Consider the following 17,429-nt stretch of genomic DNA (forward strand, 5'->3'; position numbering starts at 1 on the left):
AGGGGGAGTGGGAGAGGGAGAAGCAGGCTTCCCACTGAGCATGGAGCCTGATGCGGGGTTCGATCCCAGGACCCTGGGATCATGACCTGAGCTGAAGGCAGACGCTTAACCGACTGCGCCACCCAGACACTACTCTTTTTTTTTTTTTAAAGATTACTTATTATTTAATTGAGAGCGAGAAGGGCGAGCAAGAGAGAACATGAGTGGGGGGGAGGGGCAAAGAGAGAGAAGCAGATCCCCTAATGAGCAGGGAGCCCGATGTGATGCCAGGCTTGATCCCAGGACCCTGGGTTCATGACCTGAGCCAAAGGCAGATGCTTAACCAACTGAGCCACCCAGGTGCCCTGCTCATTATATTTTTCATACAGTCAACTTTCCTTGAATTTTACATTCTGACACAAGGAAGACTGGAATTTCTTTTTCCTGGTTTTTTTTCTTCCCCCTTACTCTCAACTGCCTTTTTGTCTTTCAGTGCTCATTCCATTTGTTAAAGTGTGGAAAAGAAGGTAAAACATAACTTATATATGACATTAAAGTTCTTCCTTCATCTATTTCTTTGATTTAAAAAATTCTTAGAATAATAGGCTCTCTATCTATTGCGTTCCAGAAGATAATTATCTACAGATGTTTGAAATAATAGGGTGACTTTTAGAATTTGCTAGTGTGGACAAGAACCACCTTTGTAGGGCCATGGTTTTCTACAGTGAAAACCAGTGGGGATTATCTGCATCAAAATCACCTGGGGTACTTGGGCAACTAAATTCTCTTTAAAACTGTTCTCTTTGGGGGAACCTGGGAATCTACATTTAACTTTATAGGCAATTCTGATGCATTCTGATGTTTCTAATGTTAATGCTGGAGCGCAGAAATACTAACCCGTGCTCTCCACTGTTTTACTTCGGCATGGCCACGGATATTATTTCATTTATTATTAATAACCCTGAGCGGTCATACAGCAAGCTTTCCCTGAATGTGGTGGGGCTTGGATTTGATCCCAGTTCTACTTTAATCTAAGGGTTTACTGTCTCCTTTATTTGTTTATATATAATAGGGATGCATTTTGCTCCAGAGGTAGGCTGATATTCTTGCCTTCAGGCCATTGGTGTGAGGCTTTCCATTTGTTAACCCAGCGTTTTTCAAACTTCAGTGTGCGTTGGAATCACCCAGAAGGCTTGTTAAAACACAGATTGTGTTGAACCCTATTCCCATAGTTTCTGCTGCTTCAGTTTGGAGTATGGCCTGATAATTTTCATTCTGACAAGTTTCCATGTGATATTGCTGTTACTGCTGACCCAGGATCATCCTGGGAGAACCACTGTGTAAACTCAGTAGTTAAGAGTGGTTTGGGAATAGTCCCTGGCCTAGCACGCTCAGAGGGTACCCCCTCTCTCTCCTGAGACCCCAGGATTCTCCAACTCAGTGGTTAATAACCTGCACAGCAGGAGAGTCCAGGAGCCTGGACCCCACTATTTTACCACTTGGCAAGTATCTGGAATATCATCTTCACTTCAGAGCAGTGCTTTTTCAACCTTCGCTTCCCCTACAGAAAAGCAGTGGGAGGATTATTCTCAGAATGTCCTTGGAAATTTGCGGTGTTTGTTTTACTGTAAAATGGCTACAGAAATAAATTTTGCTTTAATTTTGAGGTAATTGATGGTCATCCTAAATTTCTGGAGTTTTCTTTTTTCTTTTTTTTTTCCAAATAGAAATTTAATTGACTCTTTGAAGGTAAATTTTTCCTATGCTCATAACAACACTTAACTGTAATATAGATAATTTTAAGAACTATAAGGGAACCTCTGAAAAATTCAGATGATTCTGTTATTTCTTAGAGAAGAAGTGTCTATAGCCTGTTTACTTTCACTGAAGATCAGTAAAGGTGATAGGAAGTGGATGCTGACTATTTTTTCCCCTCATAGTCTATACTCTGAAAATGACAACTGGAATGGGGGGAAGACAGAATTAATTTCATAGACCAAATGGTCCATTTTAATTTCTTTTTAAAGGTTATAAAAGTCATATATGCTCATGGTAAAAAGAAAAAAATTCAACAGAATCCTTTTTGCTTCTTTAATTTTGAAAGTGTTATTGGTCAGTGCAAAACAATGGCCACCGAGTCCTCTCTAGCTGGCTTTTATAGTCTTTTGTTATATTTTTTTGGTTACTTTTTCGTTTTTTTCTAGCCTTTTTTTTTTTCCCTTTGGTAGTTTTAGCTTTACTCCAAAGGCATTCCATGGAGAAGTCAACTTTTTAAAAGTGATCCTCTGTACAGCTTTAGAGATGAGTTGGCAAGAGAGGCTTGAGACAGGATCTTTCTGGCAGCTTATTTCTCTCTTTGGCAAAAACAAACTCTCTACCTGTTTCTACAGCATATGGGTTTCATAAATTCTTTTTCAGCAGGTCTTTCTCATGCCACTTGTGTCCCTCATGCCATTCCTTTAATTAAAGCGTGTGTGTAGTAATGCAAGGTGTCCTGTTTAGATAACTTTTTAGACTAGAGTTATTCAGGCAGACTGAGCTTTTATTGCATATACAATTTGGACACTAACTGTATCTGGAAATTTTTTAGTAATTATATTTTTGTCTCAGTTATTTAGATAAAGATTGTAGCTAATCTGGTTTTAAATCTCTCTGAAATTATGTTCTCAATTCTGGTGGGTCCCATTTTTGATATTATTATTATCCCTGTTCATTTTTACCCTTTAGTTTTTGGGGGGTCCTTAAGAATCTGGTGAAAGCTGGGGATCCTCTTCCCAGAAAAATATATGCACCATGCAAAATTTGCTTTAATTTCGGGGGAGTTTTCAAATCTCTGTCCCTCCAGGTTGAGAATTCAAGCCCTAAATGTGAGTTACAATCTCAAGTGTCCAGGTGTCTGGCTGGTGTGCCCAGGGTGCTCAGCTCTCTGGTCCGGGGAGGAAGGGGTTTGGGTTTTGGCGGGAAGTCAGCAGTGAGAGAATGTGAGATGTTAGCACCAGCGTTGCTTCTTTCAGAGTGGTTGGTGACCTTTTTGAGCTGCTCCTGCAACCACAGTAAGACAAACAGGACCGTTCCTGACATCAGTAGGAGAGGTCCACCTATTTTACAACCATGAAGGGATGCTGAACTAGCTCTTGGTAACAACACAGAGAAATTTTACACTCTAGATCCTAGGTAATGGCATAATCCCCCAAAGCCTCACGTCGCGATTCTTTAATTATCAAACTTTAATGAAAATACTGTATTGTCGTCAGTCAACAGTTCTTACTTTACAAGCAAATTTGGGAAGTTTATTAAAAACTTAGATTCTTGAACCCCAGCCTCAGGTTGAGATTTATCAGCTGTGGGGTAGAGTCCAGAAAATAGCCCTTGTCCAGTGGGATGCGGAGCCAGAAGGTCGTTACATGTGAGGACTCTGGGGAATGAATATATTTGGTTTCTGTCCCAGCTCTGCCACTTGCCAGCTCAGTGACCCCAGGCAAGTTACTCAAGAAACTGTGCCTCAGTTTCTTCCTTTGTAAAATAGTACCTGTTTAATTGGGTTCAGGTCAGACAAAAAAGGCTTCTCTTTCAATGCGGAAGCACTTAGCGTGTGGCAAATAGTAAATGTCGCATAATTATTAGCTCCTGTTGCCATTATCACCATCAGCTTGATTGCCACAGGTAAAGCCCCAGTGGTTCGATGCAAATTCTGATTCTCATTCTTCTTTTTTTTTTTTTAAAGATTTTATTTATTTGATAGAAAGACAGCGAGAGAGGGAACACAAGCAGGGGGAGCGGGAGAGGGAGAAGCAGGCTTCCCGCCGAGCGGGGAGCCCGATGCGGGGCTCGACCCCAGCACCCTGGGACCATGACCCGAGCCGAAGGCAGCTCATTCTTAAATTTGGTTTTAAAGGATATAAATAATAATCGCTAACATTTATTGAACCTTCAGTGTGCCAGGCACCGTGCTAATTGCTTAAAGGTAGTCTCTCCTTTTATCATTAATACAACTCTTGGAGGTAAGTCCTTCTATCTGGGTTTCGTGGATGAGGAAAGTCATTCTTTAGGTAATAAGTTACAGAGCTGGGGTTCTTTTTTATTCTGCTTGTGTGTGCGTGTGTGCGTGTGTGTGCGTGTGTGTGTGTGTGAGACAAAAAGCATAACTGGACATTTACGGTAGGTCATTTAGCTTTGTGATTTTATTAAAATAAACTATTAAAAATCTTAATTATTTTAGTCCTTAGCTTTTGAGTATCTTCATATTTCTCTTTGGTATTGTAGGAAATGTAATTTTAGATACATTTCCCTTTTCACTCTGTGAGTTTAGGAAGAAGTTCTTGGAAAAACAGAGAAAACAAGAAGGTTTTCTCAAGTCTTGAATGCCAGAGTAGTGACCTCCAGGATTCGGACTTGATTAGAGTTGGGGAGATAGCCCCACTTGGTGGAGGTCTTCTCTCTCTTCTCCAGTCCATTCAGAGTTCAGCTTTACTGCAGGCCAGGGGCTGCTGCAGCCTTGTGGGTAATGGTGCGTCTCGTGCCGTGGTGACGTTCTCATTAACGGCAGGCCACAACTGTGGTGTTGAATCTGCTGTCAGTATTAATGAGACGTATCAGTAAGGAAACAAAAAGTAGCTTGTCTAAGCCTGTCCTTTTTCTAGAATGGTTTTTAAAATTTTGGAAATAATTATGCCTGTGAATTGGTAGAAAATTAGCAGTATTCCAAATCTAGCCAAATCTATGCTCAATCAGTATATACTGTGTATTCCAGGGACTTTGGCTTTAACATAAGCTGAGAAGCTGCCTTTGGAATCAGTAGCAGTAAAAAACCATTTGAGCCTTGGACATGTGATTTTTTTTAAATCTACCATAAAAGAGTTTTGGAACAAGGGTTTAAAGGAAGATACAGGGTTACGTATCGATATGGATTTAGAAGAATTAAAGTGATTTACCAGTATCCTAAAGAGATAGTAATTGTGACGGATGTAAAACACCCACTCTGCTTCTAGTCCCTGAGCATTGCGCACCTAATATACACGAGCCTTGGGAGTCAAGGGCACGTTTCATTGTACCCTTAGGTTAGGCTTCCCAGGTTAACTCAATCCAGTATGGTTTCTAGAGTAGGAAACGGAACTGAAAAATTTGTTCAGGGTCACACAGCTAGTGAATAATCTAGAAGTTGGAATTTGATCTTGGGTTTCTTTGACTCAAAGTTTCATGAACTTTTGAGAGATTTGTGCCTGAAAAAGGCTTCTTGGAGTCAGTGAAAGAGGAAACAGGGCCTTTAAGAACCCAGACCAAGATAAGGGTAAGAGTGTCAGATTTACGCAAGGAGGGTGGCTGGAGCTGATCAGGATCAGGACAGCTTGATCAAGGAATGAGATTGAGAAAGGATCGTTGAGTCAGCAATTGGGGCCGCTAGGGAAAATGACACTGACCAGGTTAACTTGGTTAAAATTATGGAGGGATTAAAAAAAAAAAGACAGCTGAGCGTTAGGATTGAGTAGTACAGCATACATGTTAAAGATGGAATGGTGTGGGGGGTGGTTAAGAAACTGAAAGATTAAATGATCTATGTTTAATGGGTTTTCTTGGGGGAAAGGATATTGATGGCAAAGGGACCAATTAGGAAGTTCTTATAGTCTTTTAGGTGAAAGCTGCAGTCAGCCCCACAGCCTCAGCCCCCTCTGGATTTCTGAATTTATCTTTAATATTGCTAACTCCATTTTCATTTAAATGGAAAATTTCAAACATAAACAGAACTAGACAGGAGCCCTGTGCACACATCACTCAGCTTTCAGTAGTTGTAGGGCCAGTCTTCTTGCATCCACACTCTTCTTCCCTCACCTCCCAACCCCAAGCCTCAATGTTATTTCAGAGTAAGTCCCAGACATCATATCATTTAATCTGTCAATATTTTATTATATATCTCTAAAAGATAAAGGGCTTTGAAAAGTAAACATAAACATAATACAGTTATCACATTCAAAACATAAATTTTCGGGGCGCCTGGGTGGCTCAGTTGGTTAAGCGACTGCCTTCGGCTCAGGTCATGATCCTGGAGTCCTGGGATTGAGTCCCGCATCGGGCTCCCTGCTCGGCGGGGAGTCTCCTTCTCCCTCTGACCCTCCTCCCTCTCATGCTCTCTGTCTCTCATTCTCTCTGTCTCAAATAAATAAATAAAATCTTTAAAAAAAAACAAAAAACAAATTTTCATACCAATTATCCAAATTTCTAGTAGCCTCATAAATGGAATAAATGTTTAATTTACATTGCAGGGTAGTTTGAATCAAGGTCCAAGTAAAATCCAGTCTTAGAATTGGTTGATACCTTCTCATGTCTAGGATTTCCCTCTGTCTCCATCTCTCTCTTTTCCTCTCCTTTTCTTTTTACTATTGCAACTTATTTGTTGAAGAAAGTAGGTCATTTGTCTAGTAGAGATTCCCACAGTTTGAGATTTGCTGATTGATTTGCTATGGTTTAGTGTGTTCTTCAGTCCTTTTTATTTCCTATAAATTGGTTTTTAGATATACAGGCTTTATCAAACTCATTATCATTCTTTTTTTGGCAAGAATATTTCATTGCTGGTTTGTTCATTAGGAGGTATAAAATGTCTTGATTTTTGTTTCTTTTTTGATGGCACCACTGATGCTTGCCATAGTCTTTTCCCCTCTCTCTCAATTTTTATTATTATTTTTTTACTATATTCAAGACTGCCAGTAACAAACAGCAAAATGTGTTTTGTAGCACGCTGCTACCAGGCAGTGTGGCTGTTAACGTGATAAATATTCTTGGACATGAGCCCAAGTTTTGTTCAGTTTTATGTATCTGTCCTCCTACATTTATTTTTGTATTGCTGTGTCTAATTCTGAGTGTAAGCTTTTCAAAGCCATTGAGTCAATCATTCACCAGCCTCTTATTGAGTACCTGTCCGTGCTTGGTACTGGGAGCCCAAGAGGAAGTAAGAGTCCAGTTCAGGAGATACACAAACAAATAGCTGAAATACAGCATTGTAAACTCTGTTTTTAAAAAATATTTATTTTGAGAGAGAGAGGATGTGCAGGAGTGGGGGGGGGGGAAGGGGCAGAGGGAGAGGGAGAGAGAGAATCTTAAGCAGGCTCCACACTCAACGGAGCCTGACCTGCAACTCAGTCTCACAATCCTGAGATCATGACCTGAGCCAAAATCAAAAATTGGATGCTTAACCGACTGTGCCACCCTGGCGTCCCCAGCATTGTAAATTCTTTAAGAGGAGTATATCTGAAGTTGGTGTGGGGTAGTTGTTTGGGGGCATGGTGGAGTTCATGTTTAGCAGGATCTTGAGGACAGCCAGATGCTTTGCAGACACAGAAGGAAAGGCATCCACTCGGGACCAAGACAGACCGAGAGAGCTGTGCCTGCAGACGCGGGGCACCGCTGGAGCTCGGGAGCAGTCAGTGGGAGGCGTGCGGACTTGCAGTGGGCCCCGGGGAAGACCCAGGTGCAGCTGGGATGGCAGCTGGAGGCTGTTTGCCCAACTCTTTGGCGCCAAACCGGACTGTGGATTTCATTCTGTAGGCACTGAGGAGGAGGCCTTTTTTTTTTTTTTAAGATTTATTTATTTCAGAGAGCGAGAACACCAATGAGAGTGGGGGCAAAGGATGGGGTAAAGGGAGAGAATCTTAAGCAGACTCCCTGCTGAGCACAGAGCCCAACACGGGGCTGGATCCCACGACCCCGAGATCAGGACCAAACCAAGAGTCGGCTGCTCAACTGACCGAGCCACCCAGGCACCCCAGTAGGAAGCCCTTTCCAAGCAGGAGGACACTGTGACCATTTGTGTTTTAGCAAGTCCGCTCTGCCGACATGGTGGGCAAGAGGCTGTTGTGAAAAGCGGCCCAAGTAGAGGCCTGGCAGTTGGGGGAAAGACAAAAGAGGGTGGACTTGTGGTGACTTGGGGTTTGGTGATGTGTCAGAAGTGTATGAATGGTGAAAGAGAAAAAGGTCTGAGAAGTCCCCTGGGGAGGGGGAGGCCTTCAACCAGGTGGCAAGCTGAAGGAGGAAGAGCAGATTGGGGGAGGAAGAGGAGAGTCCTTCCCTGGCATGATGTGTGTAAGGGACTTTACCCTCAAGTCGAGATGTCTATAGTGCAGTTTAAATATGTGGGACTTGAAATCGAGATTTGGCAGTTGTCACTATCCACAGATCAGAGTGCATGGAATCTTTGGGGAAAAGCTCTGAGGGACACCAGTTTTTGGGGGACGGGCAGAAAGAGTGGAACCAGCAGAGGAGCCTTGGGAAGGCTGGGTCTCTTTATATTGCTTTCTGTCAGCCTGTGGACTTTAAATAAAACTATTCAATGATAACAAGTGGTAGAGAGAGTAGTTTTATATTCAAATTTGTGGGAGTTTTCAATGTTAGTATTTCTTATTGATTCACAACACTATAATTGAATATTTTGGAAATACCCCATGTATAAAATATGCAAGATTCATAATTTCTGAAAGGGGAATTTAGGAGAATATATGGAAGAATAGGGGAATACCTTTTAAAAGTTATAATTACATTATATCCTTGTTATGTAATAGTGTTTGAGGCTTCCGGTGGTCTCCAGAGTAGCTAGGATAGAATTGAAGATTTGCCCATCACACTGAGATACTAGCAGTACTTAGACATTAGCCGCGCATGTCATTTAAGCTTTTGCTTCCTCGTGGTAAAATTTAGCAAGATGGTGCCAGGGACTACGTCACGGGACTATGGTAAAGGTGGACCGTGCATGGGGTGCATCACAGAGCCCTGCCTGCAAATGTCAGCTGTCTTCGTTAATAACATTTCCGTTAGGGCATTCCTGAGAAGGCAAGGAAGTGATTGTGCCATTCTGAATATTTTATAGATTTATATTGCTTTCCTTTTGGAAAGGGTAGTTTACATTTATTTATCTACAAACTAAAGCTGGGGAGGTCAGTAGCATGCTAAGTTTCTTGATCAGAGTAATGATTTTACATGACCAGCAACCCCGCGTGGCCTTGGGGCATTTTCTCTGTGGCGGTGACGCCATCCTTCTCCCGTCCCACTACAGTGTCTTATGTACCAGGACCACTTCTTTTCCCCGTCAGTCGTTGGAACTGATGACGGGAGTTTCCAAAGCAGGGAGAAAAAAGGAGCAAGATGTTTATTCTGACCTAGATATTGAAGGATGTTATGAGGCCATTCAGGTCCTCATCATTCATTACAAGAGTAGTAAGTGTATTCTTTGTAGCACATCTGTACTTCATGTGATTATTGGAAAAACTTTTCTTAAGTAACCTGAAAATCACCGTGTGTTCTAAATGGTGTTTTACTGGCTTCTGGACTTCACCCTCCCCGGCCCCTCAGTACCGTTTGTGAGTCTTGGACTGAGGTGCTCTTCACCGCATCTGCTCCCTGTCTTCCTTTGGTTTGTAGTCTGTGTGTTGTTTTCCTTTTTGTTACTGACTACCAACCCTCCTCCCACCCCGCCTACTCTGGATTTCCTGCTTTTTATAATGCAGTTAGGCATATTGAGATGCTAAGGTAAACTTTTAGTGAAGCTTCATTCTATTCCAAAATGATGGACTTGAGTATAGACTTGTTAAGGGCACTTTGCTAGACTCCGTCAAAATTTTACACGTATCAACCCTTTGGCAGAAATTCTCCTTGTGGAGATTTATGCTCCAGAGAAATATCACATGAAGGTGACTGCACACGGATTTTATTATGGTGCTGCATGAGGTAGGGAAAGACTGGGAACAACCTAAATGTCCATCAGGAGGGGACTGGTTAAATAAGTCAGAGTACTGACAATAATGCAGTACTATGTAGCGTTAAGAAAAGAATAGATTCTCAGGTGCAGGTATGGACTGAGCTCCACAATACATTGTTAAGGGACCAAAAAAATACTCTGTGTACAGGAAATATGCCCCACTGGGTTTAAAGGAGAAAGGATTTGAATTCACGTTTGTGCTTGGCGACGCCCTGCGCAGTTGTGGCAGGAGAAGTAACAGCTTGCGCACAGCAGTCCTTCTGGACGGCATCCTGGGAAGGAGGTGGCCGCTCTCTTCAGTGCTTATCGCTTCGTATCTTTCGAACTCACACCATGGGAATATCTTCCCTTTTTATTTTTTCTTAAAAAGTGTCCTTGACGTTTTATTCTACATTTTCTTTAGAGTCTGGTGTTGCCATTAGTACTTAATTCACTTCATCGTAAAACAGAAGCACTTGGGCTCTAGGCCTTGACAGTAGACCCGCGGGACAGTTTTGGTCTGACCCTACCTTACGATACGAGTGGGACACAAGTGTTTCCGGCTCAGGCTCCGCGCTGTGGGATGTGAAGCGCCCAGCAAAAGGAGGGCTCTGTACTGGGCGTTCAGTAGACGAATGCCATGTCTGCTAAAAGAAACACCTAGGTGAAAACTTCTGAAGCCGATGTGTACATGCCCCTACCCCGAGCTCTTTTCACACCTTTGTTGTTTTCTGAGTCAGTCGCCCTTTACCTTTGACTCATAACGTAAAGAAGGTTAAAACCAGACTCCATCAATGGTTCAAAGTCTGTGGGTGAGATGAAGAAAACTAATATTGATAAAGAACTGAGAAGGGGTAAACCACATTCCCCACTTGTGGTTCTTTTGTATTGCAGAATTATCACGCTGAGAGTCTCTCTTAAATAGCCACGGCTTTGTGTATGTACAGTGGCCGAGTGCAGTGATCCTGTGCGTGTAAACGGGTATACCCACCAGTGCACACTAGTTGCAACTTGCAAATAACCAAAGATGGCAACGATGTGTTAAGAATGTAAGGCTGTGCCTTGTCACTTGTCTATAAAATGTGATGCTGAACATACTCTTTGTTTTCTGAGACTGACATTGCATTCTTACTGTCTATTAAATTACTCATTACTACTACTCTTCTTGAGGTGAGAATAAGTACATACTAGAAAATAAATATAGATCTGAAGGGGGGGAAAAGCTCCGGTTAGTTATAGAATATAAGCTTTCTATCTCTCTTAAAGCTTCTAGATGTAGACTTTATAGCCCCCATGTGAATTATATATGGATGATGATTGTGTTAGGTTAAAACTTAGTACCTTTTCTGGATGTTTTCTCAGTTAAATTAATCCTTATGTTTCAACATAAATTGAGGCTAGAAGAAGTTCTCGTTTCAGCAATTCTCACTAAATTTTGTTTCAGTTTTATTTCCAACTGAATTTAATAATTGAAAACCTCTTGTGGTTAGGAATAGTGTTGGAGACTTTGGTAGAGTCTAATTATTTTGAACTTTTAAAGCCTTAAAACGTGAAATGTAAAGCCATAGTAAAATTTTCTGATAGCTTTCATAGTCTATTAGTTCAGTGTTGCTTATTTTAGAGGGGACAGTATCTAAATTGAAATGTGTATTCATTATAGTTGTAATGGTCTCTTTCAGCTCTTTTAAAAATCAGTTCATTTAGCTACAAAGAGAAAATAAAAAACATTTAAAAGGCTAATAAGCAGAGGGCATGTGAGTCTGTTCCTGTTTCTTAACCGACGCTTACTAAAAAAAAAAAGTGTCTGAGCACTGCCCATAAACTCTGTGTGCGCACACGCGTGTATTTGAGGAACTAGCAGGGGTCTGCTCATTTGTTTGCCCATTGTGAGACTGTCCAGCACCTTTGTGGGTTGTTGTTTTTTTGTTTTTTTTGTACCAGGGTGAAGGCCCTGAATGGAGGCCTTGTGCCCTACTTGATTTGAAATCCTCACTGTTAATCTAAAGGAACCTGCAGGGCACCCAGCAGGAAGTCTGTGTGACAAGTGGAGGTCTGGGATCCGGAAGCTATGGTGCTCAGGGCAGGGGGGCAGTGAGAGTGATAATAATCTTTCAGCCTCGGCTTTTGTCCCCCACAGCCTAATTGTTATCCTCTGCTGGCAGCCAGATTGAAGCGCTACCCTTTTGGGTGTCCTGGATTGCATGTGCTCACTGAGGCCTCACCTAACTGTTACCAGATTAAAACCTGGACAACTGGGCTTTAACTCTCTTAAAAAAGCATAGTACTGACTAGGCATTATGCATTCCTTTTAGAGGTTAGATATTTTGATGAACTCTGTGTGTGTGTGTGTGTGTGTGTGTAGCTTTATTTAAAGGGTCGAAGGGTTGCTTGGGAAATGCTGTGTTGTTGGCATGCCCTTTATTACAGAGCCTGTTTAAAACCAGCACTTGGCTAGTTAAATCTAGTTTGTGCAGTTTGTGTATTTTGTAGTACTAGCTATTGGTCCAAAGTTTCTTGGCTTAAGAAGCCATGTAATTTTAAGTGTATACTGTGTGAGAAAGGGGTGGGGCAGTGGAAGCTTTTTATAGGGCTTCAACTAATAAACATTAATTTTTAAAGTAATATTTTGAGAATTTAACAGGAGAAGTAGAACCTGTATGTAGTGTTTCTTTAATACTTTAAACGCTGGCAAGGGAAACGGAGAGAATTTTGTTTTTAAGTGATATTTTCTATTCTTTTTTTCTCTCCACTCAGAAACTGGTTCTTCAACTTTCAGTGCCAATTAAGACATGCTATAATAAGTATTTTATATTCTGTCCTGCTGTTTGACTTTGGGTGTAAATGGTGGTAGAATGTTTAGTAGCTGAGCGTACATAGTTAAACAGCTAGAGATTGGGTATATAGTAAGTTTGGTGTGGTGTGGTATTTGGTTTATATAATAGTATTTCAGCATAATACTGAAACCATGCAGAATACCTCCTGGAAAAGTGTTCAACAGGATGCCAGAAAGGCCATGTTAATGATAAGTTTCTCATACCTCAGCAGGTTTTTTGGGTGTGTTTTGTTTCCCTACTGCTGTTTTATTCTTTATTGTGGTTCTCTGGAAACTATGCCACGTGAACATATGGAATTCTATACATGAAGGTTTATTGGTTTTGTAGAAACCCCAGGATACTCTGAGCTTAATAACTATGTTGTTTTGTGGGTTATCGAGAGGACATACTAAAAGTCAGTTGTTAATAAAGTTTTCATTAATTATTTTAACATTTTCAAGGTAATATTAAAGGCAGCTCAACCAAAATCAGAATTAAGCAATAACATGAGCTTTTGGTTTGCTCTGGTTTAAAAGAGAGTTAGATCATAGCTGACCTCCTTCCCCATCTTTCACTGACTGTTAACCTTCCTGCAAAACTCAAATATGGTGTTTAGTTTGTATGGTCTCATAATAAATTTAGGTGTGTGTGTGTGTATATACATATATATATATATTTAAAATAAAAAGATACATGTTTTTGCTCTTGATGATTCACTGCTTTGTCTTTTGTTTCTACTTTCGATAAAGTGTTAAATGATAGCTATAACATATTTATATGTCTGCTTATATGTAATATCAGTTGATAGTTTGTGATAAGCCTTGCTTTGTTTTGGTTACAACTCATTGAGATATTTATGAAGTGCTTTATATTTGTGTTTGTTTAGGACATGTCTCAGGAAGGCTATGGAACTAGGTCTCAACCTCCTTTGGCTCCTGGAAAACCTAACCATGAAGACTTGAACTTAATACAACAAGAAAGACCATCAAGTTTACCAGTAAGACATTAATGTGCTGATTTGGAAATGTAATGAGTTAAAATTTTTTTAAAAGAGCTCTTGTTTTTGTTTGTTCTACTTTATATTAAGACTTGGGGGAGAAGTTTCTAGATTTCAGATATATTTGTGATTTATTAATTTTTTTAGGGCTGTCTTCTCAAGAGCTGTGTGGTCTTGGATAAGTCTCTTTCATTTGTAGGTATCTCTTAGTCCAGTTGGAAGGTTTATTCAGTGGATGAGTTTTGTGGCAGAAAGGTGTTTCTGTTGTACAGTTGTTCTTTGCTTACGCTGTTGCTTTCTGGTAGTGATACAGAACAATGGTGTCCGATATAAGAGTTAAACGTAAAGAAATTACCACTTGGCAAAGGATATCAGCGATGAATGAGATAAAAGCATCCAGTGGTAGTTTGACTATCTTCTGAGACTTTATGTAATGAGAAATCACCCAATCCATTTCTACCTAAAAGAAAGTATTTTCCTTTAAATTTGACAAAAGCAGCTTATAAGTATTTCCACCAGCAAATACTGTGTGGTGATTGGGGTATATATTGATTAGAGTAGTGGCTACATTCTAGGGAATCATGTTGAGGCCCATAAATAGTTCATCTGTTTTTTTAATGAGCAGCCTAATTTAAATGAGGTTTTTCCTTATAAACTAAAAGAATACATCTGTGCAAATAAATTTTTATATTTATGTTCTGGGTAAAATATTGTGATTTGAAAAATTATTATTATTCCTTAATCTTTATTAAGTTTCATTTAAGATGGGAGTTCGGGCTAGTCATGATTTTAATTTGAGTTTCAAATATTTTACATTAAGATTTATTATATTACTGCTAAGCATTTGAGAACCAGCCTGCGTAATGAATGTTCTACATGACGTTTGGCATGCATAGCGTACCCATTTTTAAGTTACGTGTAGCCTTAGAGAAGAAGGTAAGTCATGGTTACAGGGTGTATAGTATCTTCGAAGCTGATGCACATGTTTTTGACATCCTGGTTTTTTAGCTTTTATTTCTGTGGTGGGTGAAATTTATTGTGGTCATTTTGTAGTCACCTTGGAGTATTTATTGTCTAGTTATTTGGTTTTTGAAGGAATGAAAGAGGTGATAGAGTCTGCGTTTTGTGCTCTACACTTCTTTCTTCAGTGGATGATTCACAGCTTGGTAAGCGTGTAGTTTGTGTGTGCGCGTGTGCAGGTGAGCACTGTCGATAAATGTAACATTTGCTGCATACTTGGAAATTGGCTTGTGGTTTTAGGAAATGTAAAGGGACACCAGAATTTTGTTGTTTTTAGAGAAACCCGGCTTTGCAGGCGTGCCTTTGGCTGACGAAGCGTACTGCTACACATGTTGGAACATTTGCTATAAATTGATAGATTTTTTTATGTAGCTCTAAGAAAAATCTGTGGCGTGGTGCTTTCCTCATATGCCCTTGAACTTCACCAGGCTACGCTTCTTTTCATGGCTCTGCACTGAAATGGGTGCTTGAGATTCAGCTAGCTCCACAGCACAGTTGTTAGGGAAGGAGTGAAGTGCAGTCGTCCCAGGAAGCTGAAGAGTTCTGCTCTGGGATGGCGCTTCTTAAGTTGATTATTGAAAAGCAGGCTAAAAGCATTTTAGGAAGCGAACCGATATATTCATCAGTAGTTCAAGTTTTTCTGAATTGTTCAGTTAGTATACATATAATGGATTGCTTTCTTCCTTAACCCTTACCGTGCCTAATTCCCAAGAGGATCTAAGGTTGTGCAACACATAAATTTTCTTAAGAGCTAATAAAAAAAAAAAGAAACGCCCCAGTTGGTATTTTTCTTTCTGTTTTTGTAACTCTCGCAGGTAAATAAGATGCCGATTGACTCAGTGACATTTCAGTATTCTTTTAGAGAGCCAAATTTCCAGGTTTTGGGGTGAGTATATGGACGTATCAGTTACTGGATAAAGAACAAACCACAGATCAGCTAGTGTACCTAACGCACCCCCTGCCCCTGCTGCTAATCTGTGAAGGTGAAAATTGGCTTTATTTAAATGGGAATTTTAGCAAGACACTTTTCCTTCAACAGGCTTCATTTGTGTAAAACGTTTCTGTACAGGGTTTACTGATATATTTTTAGCTATGTGGATGCTGCCTCAGTATGTTGTTATATACAATTAAGGTAATCGCAATTTGGGGGGGAAATTTGTTGGTATTCTACTTGGCTCTAATATCAATGTTTTTAGTGTTACTCCTATTAAATATTTTAGTTCTCCAACTTGGTTAATTTATACTGTAGGTATCGTGGAACTGTATTATATCTGAATTTCCTATTGGGTAGTTGGTAGATTTATGCTGCGTTTTTTATTCAAGTGTCAATGATACAAATTTTGTCTTTTTACTTAAAGCTAAAGACAATCCATCATATTTGCAATCTCTAGTTTGTAATTTGGAACTAAGGAAATTGTGGGTGTTACCTTTACCTTTGAAAAAATGTGGTATAGTGATCCTAATGTATGATTATTAAGTCTTTATTTATTGTGTATGTGACTATGAAGAAGGAAGCTTCTCTAGTTATTTCTTAATCTTTTTGATTATATTGAGATAGATTTTGTAATATTTTCTACACATGTGATATTTTCTTTAGCATGTTTGTTACATGGTTAAATTTCTATTACAAGAAATCAAGATATTTCCAATGTATTTATGCTAGATATATAATTTGAATTCTCAGTAAGTTGTCCACTCACCGTTGTTTGAACTGGTGTCTCTCTGTATTTGCATGTCATTAAATTCTTGGTGATCTTCAGTAGCTAAAGCAGTTACGTTCCAGCTGACTTAGATCTTCAGATCATCCACAGTAAAGCAAATAACTGATAAATTAATATTTGTCCTCTTGTTGTCTTGGGGCCATGACCAGTGATATTTACTTGTCACTTAATTCACTCCAATCTAAGCTTAGAACAGATCTTTCTTAATAATGTCCACTTATTGCTGTACCTCTTAATCATACAGCTTTTCCCCCATTGAGATACATTAGCTTACATACTCTTGATATTACCATTTTTAGCAAATCTTAGCATATAGCAGATATTAAAAGTAGCTTGAAGAACTCTCTCTCCTGGGAATAGTATCACTTAAAATTCAAGCACATTCTGCATTTTTTTCTACTTCTATTATTGATATGAAATGAAGCCAGCATTTAATAAGCAAAATACACTGTGGAGGGCCAAAAAAAAGGGCTATAACTTATTAACTCTTTATCTTAAAAACATTGAGTATATCTCAATTTCTATTTTAAGATAACTCCCCAAATATTATTTAATATACCTTTTTTTGTTGGGTCTTTTGATATATTTTCATTGCTTGTGCTATCACTGTTGATCTTTTTATTACGTTTATTTTTATAGCTGTCTTGACTCCCCTATTAATAGACGAGGATCTTTTCGGAATATTTATTATGTCTTATTCAGCAAGTATTTTCCTAGTAGATTTTATGTAAAAACTTTTAAACACGTTCTTCCTCTAGTATCAGAATTTTCTTTTCCTTGCTGAAGGGGTTTTTTCCCAAGGTATTGACTTGATAGCATAGACAGCCTATGTTCTGCAACGCTACCGATACTGAAGGATTATGTGAGTGCACCATCTGTATTAGCAGGATGGGGTTTTTGTCAAAACCATTTTCTTGGGGCGCCTGGGTGGCTCAGTGGGTTAAGCGGCTGCCTTCGGCTCAGATCATGACCCCGGGGTCCTGGGATTGAGCTCCGTTTCGGGCTCCCTGCTCAGTGGAGAGTCTGCTTCTCCCTCTCCCTCTGCCTGCCTCTCTGCCTACTTGTGCTCTCTCTCTATCTCTCTGTCAAATAAATAAATAAAATCTTTAAAAAAAAAAAACCATTTTCTTTTATTATAAGATGACATTTGAATTTTACCTGGTAGCCTTAAGCTTCCATAG

General features: G+C 39.8%; 1 protein-coding gene across 4 annotated transcripts in view; it reads left to right on the forward strand.

Annotated features, from left to right (window-relative positions):
- LOC118001952 (AT-rich interactive domain-containing protein 1B-like) overlaps positions 1 to 17,429 on the forward strand; it is a 436,994-nt gene that overhangs the window by 143,802 nt on the left and 275,763 nt on the right. For all 4 annotated transcript variants that reach the window (XM_034992143.1, XM_034992146.1, XM_034992144.1 and 1 more), the window contains exon 4: positions 13,397 to 13,507. In XM_034992143.1, the coding sequence (XP_034848034.1) occupies positions 13,397 to 13,507 (111 nt within the window). The remainder of the gene's footprint in view (positions 1 to 13,396; positions 13,508 to 17,429) is intronic.

The sequence above is a fragment of the Mirounga leonina genome, unplaced genomic scaffold, assembly GCF_011800145.1.
Source record: "Mirounga leonina isolate KUSES-001 unplaced genomic scaffold, KU_Mleo_1.0 Mir_55, whole genome shotgun sequence".
NCBI classification, from domain to species: Eukaryota; Metazoa; Chordata; class Mammalia; order Carnivora; family Phocidae; genus Mirounga; species Mirounga leonina.